The 20,001-nt window shown below is 31.5% G+C and overlaps 1 protein-coding gene, 1 long non-coding RNA gene and 1 pseudogene across 4 annotated transcripts; all 3 read left to right on the plus strand.

Moving 5' to 3' along the window:
* The first annotated feature begins 7,331 nt into the window (after positions 1-7,331).
* On the plus strand, positions 7,332-11,895 carry LOC103484946 (ankyrin repeat-containing protein At5g02620-like). Of its 2 annotated transcripts, none has more exons than XM_008442358.3 (4): positions 7,332-7,983; positions 9,591-10,052; positions 10,311-10,466; positions 10,603-11,895. In XM_008442358.3, exons 1-4 carry the CDS (start codon positions 7,503-7,505, stop codon positions 11,763-11,765), a joined length of 2,262 nt encoding a protein of 753 aa, XP_008440580.2. In that variant the 5' UTR covers positions 7,332-7,502; the 3' UTR covers positions 11,766-11,895. The 2 variants fall into 2 exon arrangements, with proteins under 2 accessions (XP_008440580.2, XP_008440571.2); XM_008442349.3 differs by having other exon boundaries at positions 7,530-7,983; positions 9,558-10,052.
* A 3,680-nt stretch (positions 11,896-15,575) lies between these two features.
* LOC103484963 (uncharacterized) lies at positions 15,576-17,514 on the plus strand (annotated as a pseudogene).
* A 327-nt stretch (positions 17,515-17,841) lies between these two features.
* LOC127144297 (uncharacterized) lies at positions 17,842-19,325 on the plus strand. Of its 2 annotated transcripts, none has more exons than XR_007815929.1 (2): positions 17,842-18,162; positions 18,651-19,325. It is a non-coding gene; the product is annotated as an uncharacterized LOC127144297 (long non-coding RNA). The 2 variants fall into 2 exon arrangements; XR_007815930.1 differs by having other exon boundaries at positions 18,664-19,325.
* The last annotated feature ends 676 nt before the right edge of the window (positions 19,326-20,001 follow it).

Raw genomic sequence — 20,001 nt, forward strand, 5'->3', positions numbered from 1 at the left:
GATTCAGAATACAAACAACAGTATATCAATTGCTTTTATAAAATTCTTTTCAAGGATTTATAGAAGTTCTACAAAAAGTGATCCTCTGTTTATTGAAAATCTTGATTGGAACCCGATTGCGTCTTCTGAGTGGTCACACCTTTGTGCCCCTTTTTTGGAAGGAGAGATTAAAGGGGTTATCAACTCTTTTGATGGAAAAAAGACTCCTGGTCCAGACGGCTTCCCTATCTCCTTCTTTAAATCTCACTGGTATCTTCTAAAAGAGGACATCATGGATATATTCAAGGATTTTTATGACAAATGTGTCATCAACAAGAATATGAATAACACTTATATTGCGTTGATTTCAAAAAAAGGACTATTCTCACCCAAAAGACTTCAGACCAATCAGCCTAACAACGTCCATCTACAAGATCATTGCCAAAACTCTTTCAAACAGGTTAAAAACCACCCTTCCTGACACCATCTCAGGAAACCAGCTAGCTTTTGTCAAGAATCGCCAAATAACTGATGCTATCCTAATGGCGAACGAAGCTGTGGATTATTGGAAGGTGAAGAAGATTAAGGGCTTTATTTTGAAGCTTGACATCGAAAAGGCTTTTGACAATCTAAACTGGGATTTCATTGATAATGTTCTGGAGAAAAAGAATTTTCCAAATCCTTGGAGAAAGTGGATAAGAGGATGTATAAGCAACGTCACTTACTCTGTTATTATCAACGGAAGACCCCAAGGTCGAATCAAAGCTAACAGAGGTCTTAGACAAGGTGATCCCCTTTCCCCCTTCCTGTTTGTTATTGCCATGGATTACCTTAGTCGTCTCTTATCCCATCTGGAAAGTTCTGGTGCCATTAAAGGGGTCTCTCTCAACGGTAATTGCAACATCTCCCACATCCTTTTCGCTGATGATATTCTTCTTTTTATAGAAGATAATGATTGTTTCCTAAAAAACCTTAGAATGGCTTTATCTCTGTTTGAAAGAGCTTCGGGTCTCAAAATAAATTTATTGAAATCAGCTTTGGTACCAGTGAATGTGTCCTTGAATAGAGCTAAAGAATGTGCTTCTTTTTGGGGTATTTCTTGCCATTCTCTCCCCCTTTCCTATTTGGGAGTTCCTCTTGGTGGTAATCCAAAATCCAACCTTTTTTGGCGCAACGTTGAAGATAAGATCCAAAAAAAGCTCAATAATTGGAAATATGCACAGATATCAAAAGGTGGAAGACTCACTTTAATCAAGTCTACCCTTAGCAGTCTTCCTATATATCAACTATCTGTTTTCCAAGCTCCTTCCTTGACGTGCAAAAACATTGAAAAATTATGGAGAAAGTTCCTTTGGAAAGGTAATAACGGTTCAGAAGGGTCTCCTTTGGAAAGGTAATAACGGTTCAGAATGGTCTCACCTAATCAACTGGACTAAAGTCTCTAAATCTAAAGAGGAGGGTGGTCTGGGGATCTCAAGGCTCAATGTGACAAACAAAGCCCTCTTATCTAAATGGCTTTGGCGTTATCTCTCAGAACCTAATGCCCTTTGGAGGAGGCTAATTCAATGCAAATATAAAGGCAAATTTCCAGGGGACATTCCATCAAACATCTCCTCTAGTACTTCTAAAGCCCTGTGGAGATCTATCATCGACAGCACCGATTGGTTCAAAAGTAATCAAAGTTGGGATTTGAATAATGGAGACCAAATCTCCTTCTGGTATTCTAATTGGTCTCAAGAAGGACGCCTTTCAACTGCCTATCCTAGACTTTTTGCTCTTACTCTTGACAAAGAAATCTCAGTAAAAGATGCGTGGAACACATTCGACAACCAATGGAATATAATTTTTAGAAGAGAGCTGAACGATAGAGAAAGATGCAATTGGGAGAAAATTTTAGAGATTCTCCCTACTCCGAGATCTAACAGAGGGTCAAGTAAGCCTACCTGGATTCCTGACAGCAACAACTCTTTCTCCATTGCCTCCACAAAAGTCTTGATCTCTCGGCAGCTGGATCAAACCCCAGGGGACCCTCGAGCAAAGCTTCTTGAGATCATTTGGAAGTCCAGCATTCCAATGAAGATCAAATTCTTCATGTGGTGCCTGATACAAAGAAGAATAAATACGATGGAGGTTATTCAGCAAAAAATGCCCAACACTCTCCTTCAACCCAACTGGTGCGTGTTGTGCAACAAAGACAGTGAAACAGGAAATCACCTTTTTCTTCGATGCGAAGCTGTGAAACCCTTATGGTCCTTTCTCCAGCACTCCCTCAATTTCGCTCTTGGTTCCGATGAATTTGAGGATCTGTTCTCCTTCTTCCACTCTCTAAATTGCTCCTTCCCGAAACACAAGGTTATTTTTTGTGGAATTATAGCTTTATTTTGGGAAATTTGGTGTGAAAGGAACTTTAGAATTTTTGGAACCTCTAGCTCTCATAAAACAATTGCTAATATGTGGGAGGACTGTAAAATCCTTATAGGCAATTGGTGCAGTAGGGATCCCCATTTTAAAAATTATTCGGCTGCTACAATTGCTTTAAACCTTAGCACCTTCTGTAATTATATCTTGGACTTTTCTCTAGCCCCTCATTAATAAAATTGTGTGTCTAGTGCGGTCTTAGGCACAGTCCTAAGCCCCATCTAGCTGTTTCCTTTTCAAAAAAAAAAAACAAAAAAAAATTAACATGCAGTAAATTTGACATATTCCACATTATTATTGATATATGAGCATTTAAAACCAAAAATGTTGATACAATATCGAAATTTTAGTTTTATATATAAATATCATATACCAATCCTAACATAGATGGTTCAAATATTTTGATAATTTTGTTATTCAAAACAATTTGTTAAAGAAGTGAATATATCTTAAATTAATGTGTATGTGTGAAAGTTTTTATTGGCTGCAAATCATAGGGGAGACGACACTTCGCCCAAAAGAAAGATCAAAAGAATCTTGAAAAGTTGGTGGCAATTATTAATCATTTTTCTACTAAAATTTCAAATTTGAATGGGTCATCATGGGATGAGGTTGGAAGTACATTTTTGTCCTCCACTCCCACATATATAATTGTTGTTACATTAATCTTCTTATTATATTCGAATACTTTGGTATATTATTACTTTTATAAATTGAATTTTATTTTTGAAAAATATATGATCAATACAACAAACTATGGTATATGTGTTGGGAGTGTCATAGGTTTTGCTTAGGAGTTGTGCCTAACCATACTCCATCTTCCACTTTGAAATAAATGACAATCAGGCATTTGTATTAAATTGCACATATATCTTTTGAAATATACAAAAATTTCTAAATTTGAGTGGTATAATTAAAGTATGTCGTCTTTTAAGCTTTTTAATATATTATGTGTAACAAACATATGAACTTTACTTAATAAATAGTTAAATTTTATATTTTATGTTTAATAAGTCGTCTCTAATAAGTATTTTACTTTTAGTTTAGTACATATGAGATTTTAAACTTATCTCTCTAACCCTACCATGTGACTTTATAATATATTCGAAATGATGAATAATATTGATAATATTATTTAAAATATGGTTTAGAATCAATAACTTTTTATAATTTTTCTATCATAAAAAATTTGCCTTTAGGATATTTTTATAAAAGGAATTAATAAATATATTAAGTTTTCATTTACCTTTCGTCTTTGTTTTTAAAAAATAAAAAATTTCCAATCCTTTGATTAATGTTTAAAAGCTGCGAATACATGAAAATAAGTACTCTAGCAAACACAAATTAGTCCTAATCCTAATTAATTAAAAGCAACATAATCCTAATCTAAATAATAAAACAAACTAAAGATTTGACCATAACCTGAACCCAACATAAATCAAACACACAATCGTCTGATTTGGAGTCAAATGCACCGCCATTGCACCATGGATCCAAACATGATGTATCATTGTAGTAAGATCTTGAAATAATTTGTACATGTGAGAATATGTCTTATTTAAAGACAACGTTAAACTATAATGTGTCTCGATCTAAACTATATGCTTTTCTCAAACTCTTTATTACTAGGTAACTTTTGGTTGTTAATTTATTTGGCTTTAGAATTCCTTTTATTCATTAATAATAATCATCATCATCTAGAAAATATTAATTTATTCCAATTTATTCAACTTTTTTTTAAAAAAATACTTCCATAGCTATTGAAAATGAGAGAGTGACACAACTTTTAAGATTTTTATTCTCTTGATAGTCTTAATTAAATGTTAGAATCTTTAATTTAATATATATATAGGTAAATAAGGGGGGAACTTTCTTTCGACAATTATTATGTGTGACATTTGTAAATTTTTCTTTAATTAAAAAAATAACTAGAGGAGGAGGGATCTAAGGATGCACTTAGACATCTCAACTAGATTGTAGTAAGAAATAAATAGCAAGAGTTGCACTCTCATCACGTCCCGAACCAAGAGTATGAATTCATTCAAAAATATAAGAGATACAAAGAGTGTATGATGGTGAAATAAGTAGAACAAAAAAAATTGGCTAAAGAAAGGCCTTCTAATTAAGTAGAACAATTGAAGTAACATGATCATAATCAGAAAATATATGGAAGAGTTTGAGCACCAAAAGGCCATTAAGTATAAGATGTCATCTTCAAGTTGATAGAAGATTTCTCCAAAGAGTTAAATGTTCTATTGTTTCTTTCCCGCCATAAACACTAGAGGGAGGCACCAATGAGATTATTGCTACTAATAAGTCTTTTAGTCTATGTCTATGGGTAGTATGCAGAAGAGGATTTACGAAGAATTTCACGCTGAGTTAAGATTGGTCACCAAATTAAAGGTTGCAGGAAAAGGTGTTTCAGCGATTCTTATTGGTTTTTGCATAGAATACACCAACTTGGGTTAAGGTGCATTGAAGGATTCCGAATTTGGCATTTATTCATAGTATTTAGTCCATTATTAAGTATGGTCCAAATGAAAACTTTACGATTTTTAGACAGAGTGCAGACCAAATATTGCCTACGTACGGATATAATATTGTTTGGAGCATCAACCAACTGGATCTTTAGAGATTTAATAAAGAAAATACTGTTAGTGTTGAGAGACCATTGCGCATGCAATATCAATATCCCCCACCCAGCAACTGAGACCAAATCCCAATCAACAATCTCTCTTTCCCTCAATTGACAGAAAAGAAAAAGATTCCAGATTGCGTTTGGTGAAGACCAGGCTTCCTTAACAGTAATGAGCTTGTTGTCAGTGAGAACAAAGAAACGCCACTCCAATTGGTATAAAAGACCCATACCCGTCCAATTCTGATACCAGAAAAGGGTGTTACCCTCCACTAGAGATTTTCCAATTAGTATTGGAAAGAATTAAGTCCTAGAGTTTGGTAATGTTAAACCATATGGAGATCTTGCACTAGTATTATAGCATTTAAGAGGAAAAATTTCTGAAGGCTCTTTAACGTATTTGGAGGCAATAACATCCTTCCACAAACCATCTTTTTCTGTGATATATCTCCACAACCATTTAGTCAAGTTTCTCATCTTCTTTTCGATAGATGAAGGAGCTTTGAAAGTTGAGAGAAGCTACGTAGGAATATTGCTAAGCGCAGCCTTGATGAGTGTTAACCTCCCTCCTTTAGAAATGTGTGCATGTTTCCATAAAACAAATTTTCTTTCGATCAAACTCGATAACAGGCTCTCATAAGGATAATATTTTTGGATTACCGCCCAATGGCATGCAGAGGTAATTAGAAGGGAGCGAGGACGCTTGACAATCCCAAATTCTCAGTAATATTTGTCATATGTTTATAAATATAATAAATTAAATATAAAATTATATTTATAAAAAAATATATACAATGATCGAAAAAGGTATATCTCAATGTGTTTTCTTTATTATAAATTGTTGATTATTTTGTTACAAAGTTGTTTTTTTCTCAACTTTGAGACCCACAACCATTTAAATGTGGTTACTAGTTTCTAAGAAAACATCATAAAAAAGAGTGATTCTTATTCTTAATAATCGATCTTTCCATTGGTTGAACTTTTCACAAGCCTGACTTTTATTTATGGAGGAAAGGTTTATCTCACACCCAATGTCATAGGTTACACACAAAGTTACAACAATTCCAACAACGTGAAGAAAAAAAACATAAATAGTAAAACATATATAACAAGGCATAAAGTTTGATAGTCCAAACTCAGTGCAATACCACACCTATGTCTAAGGGTAGTATGTGTGAAGAAAAATATAACCGACAGTTGAGAGTTTACAATATTTTAATTATATTTAAATACAAAACTTATATGGTGAGACACAAATAACCTAAACTTGGTGAAGTATTACTTAAGCTCCCCTAAATATGAGATTCTTTTAATGATCCCGCCTTTCAAACGAAGATTATTGAAATGAATATCATAATCAGTCAAGTCTTAGAAAAGAAAAAAAATCCTTTCAAGAAAGAACTTTCAAACAAAAATTACATTGCTGTGTGCAAGACAGTGAAGAACAAGGTTATAAAACGTAACACATAAAAAAATAAAGTAAATCAATAACAATTTGAATTATTTGTGAATATGTGATTCGCACCCCAAAACTTGTCACAAGTAATAATGCTTTTTAATTTTATGAAAGTGTGATTGATGGATTTTTATTGCTTTAAATAATTTGATATTCTGATGGGTTTTGTCTGCCATTTGTTGTTTGATATTTTTCATGGGTTCCCTTACTATAAAAACTATTCCTTTTCTCATATTATTGTCCCATCATTCAATTTCTGTCCTCACATTTTTCTTTCTCCAATCCAATGTAACGTTAAATTTAAAATATACAAAAAGTTCATCATATAATAAAAAAAATAACTGTAAATAATCTTAAAGATATTATTTTAATTGATATGATATGACAATTTATTAACGATGAATTGGGTCATATTGCACAATTTTGTTGGGTGTGTCAACACGGTCGAGATATCTACGTACTTTTACTCATCCTTTTACTACTTGTTACGAAGAAAAAAAAATCCTCAAGGTTAAGATCTAAAATATATATTTTGGGCCCAATCTATTGATCTTTTGAATGACTTATACTTATTATACGTGCTAGATTTTTTTTTTTTTTTTTTTTTTTTTGATGAGTGAATTGGTTCAATATTGAGACATGATTTTAGAAGCACTGATGAAAAAAAATGCAATTTTAGAAGCACTTTACATATTAAGGTTCATCAAAATCACAGGTGTTTTTTTAAAACTGTCACTAAAGGTCATACATCATTATTTACAAATTACCAACGAACTTATAGATCTTTCTTAGAGTAATATCAATTCTACACGGTTTAATTTTGTAAATTATTTTTCTTGAACAAGATATCAAAGGTAGTGGTATTAATAGGGGTATTCAAACATCCCAACCTACAAAAGGTAACCTATCTTTGTAAATTTTCTCTCATACGTACATCTATTTTCAAGATCAAGAAAAAAAATATCTCCATTGTTGTGTGGTGGTCGAATAATTTATTTATTTATTTTAGTTTTAATGCTTTTTTTTCTTAACTCTTTTTATAGGACACTAAAGAGAAGAATATTTGAACTACGTCAACCTCAAACTCACATAAAGTTTCTTCATTTCTCTTCCTTTTTGTCATCTGAATTGAGAAGTAGAAGAAGGAGAATGAATCGTACGAAACAAATTGAGATTTCGAGTTCGATTACGGCGAAGGAATCAAATAAAAAAGACGACCCAGAATGTGGTTGTGATCATTCCATGATTAATAATCCTGAAAGCAAAAATAAGGGGGGATCAAAAAAAGAAAATGAAGATGAAGTTGAAGAAAGTTGTAGTGAGACAGTGGAGGTTGTTGTTGAACGCCAGCTCATTCTTGCGGCGTCTATGGGAGATGACTTTCAATTGGAAGTCACCGCCGATCAGATCAATAGCTCCTGCGCCGCCACCGTGGACAACCAAACCATAGACTCTGAAATTCCTCTTGATGAAGAAACCAAACAGCTAAGGATTAGTATGTTACGTTCTTAACTTTATTCTCTTTTTCTCGTCGTCTTTTAAATCTCTTTATTTTCTTTAAAACTTCCATTAACTTTGCTTTCGGTGTTGGATTTCAATATTGGTTTCGTTTTATTTCATGAGCTTTAAGAATTAAACAGTTTAGTTTAGGCTCTAAACTTCTAAGCAATATTAATTATTCTTTATCCTATACTATCTGGGAGAGGATTTGTAATTTTATGTTTTCTTTTTACGGTATGCAAAGTGAGAAATCAAACTTCTAACTTTAAATTTGACTGTACGAATATTATTTCAGTTAAGATATGTTTAGTTTGACTCACAATTTTGGTGTTATCGTTAGAACAATTAATTTCTTCAAATTATTTTGACAAAATTAGAGAGAAAATAATTATTTATTTGAAAGTTTTAGAATTAAAATGTTCTAAATTTAAAACACTAAAATAAAACATACTTAAAAAGATTGGAGGACCACGATGAAGTTTTTAAAAGAATTTTGAAAATAAATATTCATGATTTATTTAATTTCAACCTTTTAAAAAGAATTTTGAAAATAGGTATCCATATTTATTTAATTTCAACCCTTTTAAAAGACGTTTGAAAATACATATTCATATTTATTTAATTTCAACCTTTTAAAAAGAATTTTGAAAATATATATTCATATTGATATTTTGATCTTGAAGCGTGATGAAAGTGCTAGAGAGGTATCAACCTTATTAAAATGTATCGGTGCACCTCATGATTTTCGTCACCTTGTGAATATTGTTAAAAAATATTTATTTAATTTCAGCTTCTCAAATTATTTTAGAATTTTGAAAATTGAAACGTAAATTCATGGTTTTATTATCTACAATTTTTAACAAGAAACTAAAAGAGAAGGAAGGATTAGTAGAATCGTTTTACTGTCTACTTTCTACCGATGTTTTAGAAAACTCATCAACTTTTAAAAAACAAAAAAAAAAGGTTTGTTTCGCTTTTTTTTTTTTTTTAGATTTTGAAAGTTAAACTTATAAACAATACATTTCACATCTAAATTTCAAAAAAGTAAAATTTGGAATTTGAAATTCAGTTAAGAATTCAACTTTGTACTTAGAATATATATAAATTATTATAATTAGAAAATGAAATCAACTTAATTTTCAAACACAAAAAACTAAATTAAAAATAAAATAGTTACCCGGCTTTATGATATTTTTATTTAAAAAAGGGGAATTTGTTAAAGGTAAAAAATAGAACATTTGACATAATATTTATATGAAATATTGACATAATATTTATATAAAATATTTACGTTTCATAGAAATATTAAGTATAATAAATTTTTTATTTTAGTATAGTTTTATTAAATGCAGTATAAATAGGTTGTTGATTTTTTCTATTTTTGAAAACACCTTTTTAAAACCCTAGTTTTATTATTTTTGAAATTTAACTAAAATTTCAACTATTTTTAGTTAAAAAAAATATGAAAGTATTTGTAAAAATCTTAATAAAAAAAAAAAAAGGCTTAATTCTCAAAATCAAAATTAAGATCCGTTTTGATTAACAATTCTAGAAGTATTTTTCTCTAAGAACTCTATATATATACGACGACAATATGTTCAGCTGCGAAAAAGATTAGCCTATACCATGCTGCACTGAAAGGCGATTGGGAAAAGGCTGAATCAATCCTAAAGGCGGATACATCGTGGAGTGTAAGCAATTACATAACACGAGACAATGAGACAGCTCTTCACATAGCTGCTGGAGCCAAGCATGTGGAATTCGTAGAGAAGTTGATAGATATAATGACACTTGATGACATGGCTATAATAAACACCCATGGCAATACTGCCCTTTGTTTTGCTGCAACGTCAGGAGTGGTGAGAATTGCTGAGTTAATGGTGAAGAAGAATAAAGATCTTCCACTTATACGTGGTTTTGGAAATGCGACACCACTTTTCATGGCTATTTCGTATCAACGTAAACAAATGGCTTCTTATCTCTTCTCTGTCACCGATCGGAAGCAACTCACTTCTCAAGACCAGATTGAGCTTCTTATTGCCACTATACACAGCGACTTTTATGGTAATTTCCTACTTAGTCAAATTGTTTATGATACCTCGTTGGTAAAGTATGTAGAATTTTTAGTTTTTTTAGTTTGTCTACCTTTCTTTTATATTCTTGTTAGATTTGTCACAAACATAAAAAGCTTAGCTTGTGTGAAAAGGTTTCTTTTGTGAAAAGCTTTCGTGTCCTTTTATGTATTTAATATCATGTTCATGTATATATACGCTAACCAATGTCTCAAGGATTGTATTTTTTTTTTTTTTTTCCCTTCTGCAGACATAAGTTTGGAAATTCTTGAAAGGAATCCAAAATTAGCAATTATGAGAGACACTAAGAATAACAATGAGACAGCGTTACATGTCTTGGCTAGAAAACCATCGGCAATCAGTAGCAAATCAGAGATAAGCATTTGGAAAAAACCCATCAATTCTTGTTAGTCTTTTTTATTAACTTTCAAACTTACATATCTATTCCCTTAATTTATAACTTGGACTGTTTTCCATTAATATATCGAAACGGTTTATTTTATTTTATTGAACCTTAATATTGTTTCATATTTTGACTGAAGGGACCAAAGGTATAATCTATGGCAAAGAAGTGATGAAGACATTAGCTCATCAATTGGTTAAATCACTATGGGGACATGTTCTAAGAGAATTACCAGAAAAGAAAATGTTGAAGTTTATTAAATATCCCACAATACTATTGCATGATGCTGCAAGGGCAGGAAATGTTGAGTTTCTAATTTTGCTTATTCAATCATATCCAAATATTGCATGGGAAGATGATGACGATGGTAAGAACGTATTTCACGTAGCCGTCGAAAATCGACTCGAGAATGTGTTCAGTCTAATTCATGAGATTAGTGGCCTCAAGGACTTCTCAGCAAAGTATAGAACAACTGGTAAAGAAAAATACAACATGTTACATTTGGCTGCAAAATTAGCTGCTCCAAATCATCTCAATAGAGTCTCCGGAGCTGCCCTCCAAATGCAACGTGAATTACTTTGGTTTAAGGAAGTGGAGAAAATAGTTTTGCCTTCACAACGTGGGGCAAAATGTGAAGTTGATTCACTGACCAAGTTGACACCATGTGAATTGTTCACTAGAGAGCATAAAGATCTTCGTAAAGAGGGTGAGGAGTGGATGAAAAACACGGCGAATTCTTGCATGCTCGTCTCAACTTTAATCGCGACAGTAGTTTTTGCAGCGGCGTTCACTGTACCCGGTGGGAATGATGGTAATTCAGGCACACCTATTTTTCAACACGAGTTTTGGTTTACGATATTCGTGATATCGGATGCGTTTGCTTTGGTATCATCCTCGACATCTATCTTGATGTTCTTGTCGATTCTTACTTCACGCTACGCAGAAGGCGATTTCTTGCACTCGTTGCCGTCGAAACTGCTCGTTGGAATTGCGTCATTGTTCATCTCCATCGTGTGCATGGTTATTGCCTTTAGTGCGACGTTTTTTATGCTCTACAATAAGGAAAATATATGGATTCCAGCTACGGTTACCGCAATTGCAATTGTTCCGATTAGTTGTTTTTTTGCACTTCATTTTGGACTATGGATCGACACATTTCACAACACTTACTTGTCTAGACTTCTTTTCAGGCCTCATCAACAGAAGTTGTTCTCATCATCGGCTTCTCATGCTGTTGATTTGTTTCGTGAACTTAAGAAAAGAAGAAGTGAGAGAAAATATTATCGATGGGATCAATATTAATTAGAATGTGTTCTTCATTTGTTTGTTGTGATGATAATGTTGGTGTGACAACAATCTTTCGTTCAATGTTTGCTTGTGTAATTAATATTTGGCTTTTAATATCAAAATCTAAGGCTTAAATTGTCTTAAACTCTATTAAAATAGCACAATGTGGAGTGATAATATATATATATATATATATATCACACGTATTGAATATCAACAATTTTGTAAACATAATTTTTATCTCAATTCTTTGTACTATTTGGACTTAGATAAATAATAGAATTTTTTATGGCTAACCCAATCAAAAATCTCAGTTAAGTATGTGGGAGGATCGTAGAAATTTCATAAGCCATTGGTGCAGTCTAGAGATCCTTTTTTAAAAACTATTCGGTTACAACTATAGCCGTAAATCTTTAAGGCTATTTGTAATTAGCTTTTCGGGTTTTTAAAGTCCTAAGTCTTCGGCTTTCGCTGTTTCTCTTAAAAAAAAACCAATAATTTTTATTTTAAATAAATATCTTAATTTGATATACGTATTTCCACATATGTAATATAAAGTTAATAAAAATGAATGGATGGAGAAGAGTGGTTGGTGTTGTAGAGATATAAATAATCAGAAGTAATTTATATATCCAACAAATAAAGTCAGATTGTGACAAATGCACTAAAGAGACGTACGGAATCTTGATAAAAGAAAACCCAATATTTATTTTTCAACCCCTTTTCTTTCTCAGTGTTAATTTCGATGAATCTTTTAAAAAGTAGAAAATATTATAAAATATTAACGATTCATAAAACAAAACTATTAAAAGATAAAATTCATTACCTTTTGACCCTTTTTTTGGAAGTATAAATATTTTATTTGACAATTTTTTTAATTTTTTATATAAAATATTTTTTCTTTTTTTATCAAAGATATTTTTTAAACTTACAATGTTTCAAAAATTCACATTTAAACTTAGAATAAAAGTTTAAAAAATACTTTTACCATTAATTTTAGATGGAAATAGTTACTATTTTGTTAAAAGTTCTTGAAATAGTTACTATTTTGTTAAAAAAAAATTATCCTTAAACTTAAAACTTTTATGAATAAACTTGTTGCAAGTATATAAACAAAACTTCAGATTCTATCAATAATAGACATCGATATGTTTCTATTAGTGGCATTGATAGACAATGATAAAATATTGATAGAATCTAAATTTTGTTATAGTTTGTAAATATTTTAGTTTATTTTACTATATTTGAAAATGCCCCTAAGCACAATTCCTTACCCACTCATTTAAAAAAAGAATTTGAACTTTTTTCAAGAGTCCGGAGGAAAAAAGTTTAAAATGATCCTACTATTAGTATATATAGTGATAAAAATTGTTTGAACCTCTTTTGAGTTTCAAAAGCATTAATTTTAAAATGATAGCTATCATCCTCCTTTTTCTCATATAAACATTCACCGTTAGAAAAAGGGGACTCAATGACACATGAAATTAAGGGGAAAAAAAAAGGTATGGATAAAAAAGGATAAGGATAGATTAAAATGTGCCATTAAAATTTTGACCGAAAAAAAAACTACTTTTTTGACACAATTTTTACGTCATTACTTAACGTTGGAATTTAAATGTCATTAAAAAAATCTCAAATATTTTCATTAAAAAAACCATTAATCCCATTTTTCGATTCTTCGATCACAATTTACCCCTTCCAAAGAAACCCTTAACACCCAAAACCATCCATCTAAAAATCGAGATGAGCCCATTCTCATTTTTTCTTCTCAGGATTGTCACAATAAAATATAAACAAAACTTCAAGTTAAAACATAAAATTCCAGAAAATCTCAGAGTTCAAAAATCAAAATCCCACTTAAAACTTATGAAAACGATAAATAGCCAAAAACAAAAAAATGTACGTGAGATTATTAGTTATATTTATATATCTCAACTTAGTTGACATATCTTTAGCTCATCATCCTATCTCATCCAAATCAAAGTAGTTCACTGATTAAGGTAAATAAGTACGAGAGCTAAAAGAGAACACACTATTAACACATATTCAACTATTAACACTAAATCTCATAGGAGTTTATGGGAAGACGGTAGAAACCTCATCGAGTGGTGATGCAATAGGCATAATATTTTCAAAAACTACTCTTCTGTATCAATCGCTTTGAATCTTAATGCTTTTTGTAATTAGAATATTGGGCTTATCTCCAACCTTGTTTCTCTTTATATTATTAATAAATTGGTGCTCTATTCAGGCTTGGACTGCCTTGGGTAGTCTTTTTACCTGACAGTCGTGGTTTCTGTTAAAAAAAAAAACACATATTCAACTACTAGCATATGTACTTTGACCAGGTCTAGCGCCAAAGATCTATGTCTAAAACTCTTTGTGGGCACCAAAGCAATAACGCAAAAAACATTATAAAGTTTAACGCAATTATGGCTACTCTGTAGACAATATGGACGGACAGAAACAACCAAATTTTCTTGGAGAAAAGCTTGAACCTAGAGAATATGTGGGAAAATATTTGCAACCTAACAGACATCTGGTCTTCAAAAAGCAAACTCTTCAAGGATTATAGCCAAGCCACAATCTCTTTAAATATTAAAGTTTTTTTTTGTTTTAAGCTTGTGTACTCCCAACGGGCTTTCCTCTAACCTGTGTAACTTCTTATATATATATATAATAAAATAGGTGTTTTGGTTGCTATATTTTAGCTTCCATAATACCAGCATAAATACTTGTTATAACATTTATATAAGTTCTAAAAGGTCTCATCGGTGCTTCCATCAGTCTCTTTCTTTTTGTTATAATCTATGTACAAGTTCTAAAAGGTCCCATTGGTGCTTCCATCAGTCTCTTCCTTTTTGTTATAATCTATGTACGTACTTTAATTGGAAGGGATTTTTTTTTTCTTTTTTTAATAAGATAAACAAATGTCAAATAATCAACCAGAAGGACAGCAAGAGAAGTGTTAGGTCATATATGAAGTAGGGAAATGGAAGAAGGGAGAGTGACAATGGGGTGTAGATATATATATGGTAATAATATTTTTTAAAAACATTTTTTAAAAGATAAGATTACTGATGTAACCTTTTTTTTTTTTTTTGAAAGTTTAGACATATTTCTATACAATGATTTTGTTCATCTATTAGCAATAAGGGTACTTTTAAAAAAAATATTCCTTAAGTTTAAAACTTTTAAAAGTTGAGATTAATTTTTTTTACCCAAGATACAAAGTTTACCATTATTTTAAAGATGTTATACTAGTGTTGCTCAACTTTCACTTTCTTACATGAAAAAATGATTCATTCTTAAATAGAAAAATACACCAACACTTTTTTTTTTTACTAGCTACTCTAACTACACAATAGAAAAAATTTCATAAACATTTGGGAAGAAAAAAAAGTTATGATTGGACAACTGAATAGGTGTAACAGTTTCTTTTCTTCTTCTTCTTCTTTTATTTATTATTTATTATTATTATTTTTTTTTGGATTTGTTCTGTTGTGTGATTGGTAGTGAAGGGTAAAAACGTGATGGAGTACTGCAATGTAAGATATAGATTAGGGTGCGATCATATCAGTGCTAATGCATTGGATATCCCATAACTCCACAATTATGCGTGGAAGAGAGTAATATTAAATTAGATGACTATTTGAAAAGCACGAACCACTCCTTTGAAGATATATATTAACTAAAAAGTGAAACAATCACATGGGGCTTTTTCTTTTTAGCCCACTATGAAAAGTGGAGCTACAGTCCCATGGTCCCATCTATCTAATCAATATTAGCTCAATTTTGTTTTAATTACTTCAGAGTGAGAAAAGTAGAAGTCGAAGGGAGATCAAGATAAAGAAACATATGAGAAAATCAAAGAGTTTGCCTTCGATTATTCCAAATTATAATTCATTGTTTGAAGAAAATGAAGATGAGCGTACTTTACATACTGCTTGGAACCGACTTGCTGCCATGTTTAACGACACTCATTTGGAGACGCAGGCCATAGACACTGATCAACCCTCAGATCATAAATTACTCCAAATTGGTGGTAAAAATTATTTCAAGTACTCCTTTTTTATCTACTTCTCACTTCTTTATCTTTTCTAATTCTTACATTAAAAAGCGTTCTCTGTTCATCATCAAAATAAAAAAGTAGTCCAGCTTTTAAGCTTTTTTTTCTTTTTAATGATTATATTATGTTGTTCATTTTTTTATTTAATCTTATTTAAGAATTATTTCTTTTTCGATTTGGTGCACTTGTTGGGTTAAAATAATTGTTGCAAAAATGTCATGGCGCGGTCTCCATATCACTCAAGAACGTTGCCACCCCCTATATCAAATGGAGACTAAACCTCACATGATATTTGGACGAAACACCTGAAAAATGATGACAAAAAAAAAATTAACCAGTGGTAATAGTGCTAGAGGTCGCATAACTAGGTGAGCAAACGCACAAAGACATCACAACTAAGTTAACAAATCGGACATTCAACCATTATTTATAACTTAATTTTCCTAAATCAAAAACTAAAATAATCCCAATGTTCATCAAATGGAAGCTAAACTCATTGAATGAGGAGAGAATTAATGAGTTTATAATAACAATATATGCATTTATGGGTGTGTGTACATAATTATTGCATATGATATGATAATTTCAGCTGCTAACACAAGGATATTTCTGTATCAAAATGCACTCAAGGGTGAATGGGAATATGTGGAATTACTACTTGACGAGAGCCCACATATTGTTCGTAGTGCAATAACAAGAAACAAAGAGATTATTCTTCACATTGCAGCAGGGAGCCCAACAAATTGAATTCGTGGAGAAACTATTGGACAGAATGAGTGATGATGATATGATTTTTCAGAACAAATATGGAAATACAGCCCTTTTGTTTTGCTGCTGCATCAGGAGTTGTAAGAATTGCTGAATTAATGGTTGAAAAGAATCAAGATCTTCCACTTATCCGTGGCTTCAACAATGCTGTCACCCCACTTTTCATAGCTGTCTCAAATAAATGTACAGAAATGGTTCCCTATCTCTTGTCTATCACTGATCTTGATCAACTAGACTACCAAGAAGAGAATGAGCTTCTCATTGCCACCATACATAGGGACTTTTATGGTAAATATCAATCTCCCTTGAATTTGCATTTCTGTCTTTTGATCCATAAACTTTAGTACGTATTAGAATTGGAAGAAACTTTTGGAGGTTGAAAGTAATTTGAAAAATAGATTTTAGATAGAAATTACTTATAGTGTACTGATCACTTCTAGTTCTTTTGACTTGACGCAAATTCTAAGATATATATCACTCATGCTATTTGTATCTAGTTGACATCTCTAAATTTTATATATGGCCACCTATCCTAATTATCAAAGTTGTTTTATATTAGATCCTTCACTTGTTAAAATTTATTAACATTACCAAGCCTACTACCAGACACAAAATTGAAAATGCGAGAGTAGATTAACTTCATTAGATAAACAATATGAAAATTCAAAACTAATTGGAAAAGGAGAGCAATAACTGATCATCTACCTGAATTTGAGATTCCATTTTTCTCGATGTGGAAATCTAAACAAATGATATTTGGCCTTTCACTTAGATATAAGTTTGTGGATTCTGCAAAGATATCCATATTTAGCAATAATGAAGGACACGAATGAAGAGACAGCATTGCATGTGATGGCCAGAAAACCATCTGCCATGGATGTCACGAAGCAGCTAAGCAGTTGGACATTATTCATCGACTCAACTTAGTTACACTAAACACTACCCTCTAATTTTCCTTTTATCTTACAAAATATATATTTAATTATCCATCAAATAAAGAAATATAGCAAAATGGATCAAAATATTTTCAAATACAACGAAATATCATGAAAATTGCTATATTTATGAATATTTTCAACAGATTTTCCTTTAACTAAAACAATTTCTCTTGAGAATAAAACACTAACGGCCTCATGGTTTTTGTGGCCTTTGAAAGGGAACTATCGTAAACCTGTGACGAAGACACTAGCTCATGAACTAGTTGTTTTGCTATGGACCAACGTTCTTCGGAGTTGAGAAAGGAAGATGCTGCAATTCATTAAAACATCCCACAAGATTACTGAACGATGCAGCATGTACAGGAAATGTTGAGTTCTTAATTGTCCTCATTCGCAAGTATCCAGATATAATATGGGAAGTGATGATGATGGTAAACGCATTTTTCACGTCGAAATCGACTTGAGAATGTGTTCAATCTAATAAATGAGATTGGTAGGGTCAATGAGTTTACTGCAAAATATCGAACGTTCAAAGGACGAAATTATAACATACTCCATTTGGCTAGCTGCTCCAAACCATCTCAATAGAGTCTCTAAAGCTGCACTTCAAATGCAACGTGAATTGCTATAGTTCAAGGTATGTACGTGTTTAAACCTCAAACATTATACATAATAGTTTAATATGAGATTTCATCTTAAAACTAACCAAGACCATAAAAGAAGTAATAACACAGGTAATCAGCACTATCTTAAAGATAGTGTGAAATGCTAGGTACGTACTAGCTCAATTAAGCTTCATGGAATTTGATATCATATGATAGAGTACATGCATCCATATTATCTATCCATCTCACTCTTATCAAACACATAAAAATAAGTTTCAAAAAAAATAATTTAAAAATCTATGTAACATACTAGGATGAAAGAATCTGGTGAGACGTAAAAAATAAGTGCAACCTAGAATGTATCTAAGTTTTTTCCTCTCTAATAAAAATTGTAAGGTCTCTTGACCGAGTTTTTATCTTAAAATCAATTAGTTATTAAAAGTGCAACAACTCATATATCTTATAACGATTTGATCGGAAGCTTTTTCATCCTTGAACCTTATATTGATAATTTCTTAAGATTTTGAATTTAGGAAGTACAAAAGATAGTTTTGCCTTTCCAACTTGAAGCCAAAATCGAATGTTATGTCTTCCCAACGACTCGAGGCGAAATTCAATTATCCAGATGCTCCAAAGTTGACACCACGCCAAGTATTCACCCAAGAGCATAAAGATCTTCGCAAAGATGGGTTGAGGAGCGGATGAAAAACACAGCAAACTCAAGCATGCTCGTCGGAACTTTGATCTCCACAGTAGTTTTCGCAGCGGCTTTTTCACAGTTCCAGGTGGGAGTAATAACAATGAGGGCACTCCTGTTTTTCAGCAGAAGTTTTGGTTCACCGTGTTTGCAATGTCGGATGCAGTTGCTTTTGTTTTCATCCTCAACATCTATCCTAATGTTCGTGTCGATCCTTACTTCACGTTACGCGGAAGATGATTTTCTGCATTCATTGCCGTCAAGATTTCTCTTTGGACTGGCGACGTTATTCATATCCATCGTGTGGCCTTTAGTGCTACCTTTTATATTCTCTACCATAAGGCTAACATATGTATTCCCACCGTAGTGTCTGCCATGGCGATTCTTCCAGTTATTTGTTTTTGTGGCCTTCAGTTTAAACTGTGGGCTGATATTTTTCACGACACTTATTCGTCTACATGTCTTTTCAAATCTCGACCACGTAAATTGTTTTGACCATGTTGGATTGATTTTGCTATTTAGTATGTGAATTTGGCTAACAAGTACTAATGATTGGGTATCCCAGACTTTGTTTCATAACCATTTTATTTTTATTTTTAAAAATTAAAACTTGAATTTATACCCAACTTTCAAAAATAGAAAAAAAAAATGTTTTTAAAAGTTTCTTTCTTCAAAATTTGTCTGAAAAAGGTAAAGTTTGAGGTAAAAGATTGTTTATATGCTTAATTTTATAAAACAAAAAACAACAAAAAAAAAAATGGTTTCTATAAATACTATTTTAGAACATTTTGATAATTGTTCTTGGGTGAATATCTTTTTAAAATGTTGCTAATTCATAAAATTACCACCATTTATAATACCTAAAATTACCATCGATTATAATCATCGTTTTAGGTATTCACGTTTTACGATGTCAAACTAAAATTTTGAAAACTAAAGGGAAAAATTTGGTATGAATTCTTCCTTTCTTTATTGTTTTAAAGATTATTTTAGAATAATGATTTGCTTCGGCTTTAAAAATTAATAATATAAAAAATAAAAAAGTATAATATTAATTTTCCATCTAATCACATTATTATTCCCATGGTCTTTGTTTTATTCTAAATTATAATCTTTAATTCTCATCTCAAATTGAGGGACACTTTCCAAATATATATTCTCGTGGTTATTAATT

Source organism: Cucumis melo, chromosome 12 (assembly GCF_025177605.1).
Source record: "Cucumis melo cultivar AY chromosome 12, USDA_Cmelo_AY_1.0, whole genome shotgun sequence".
Classification (NCBI taxonomy): Eukaryota; Viridiplantae; Streptophyta; class Magnoliopsida; order Cucurbitales; family Cucurbitaceae; genus Cucumis; species Cucumis melo.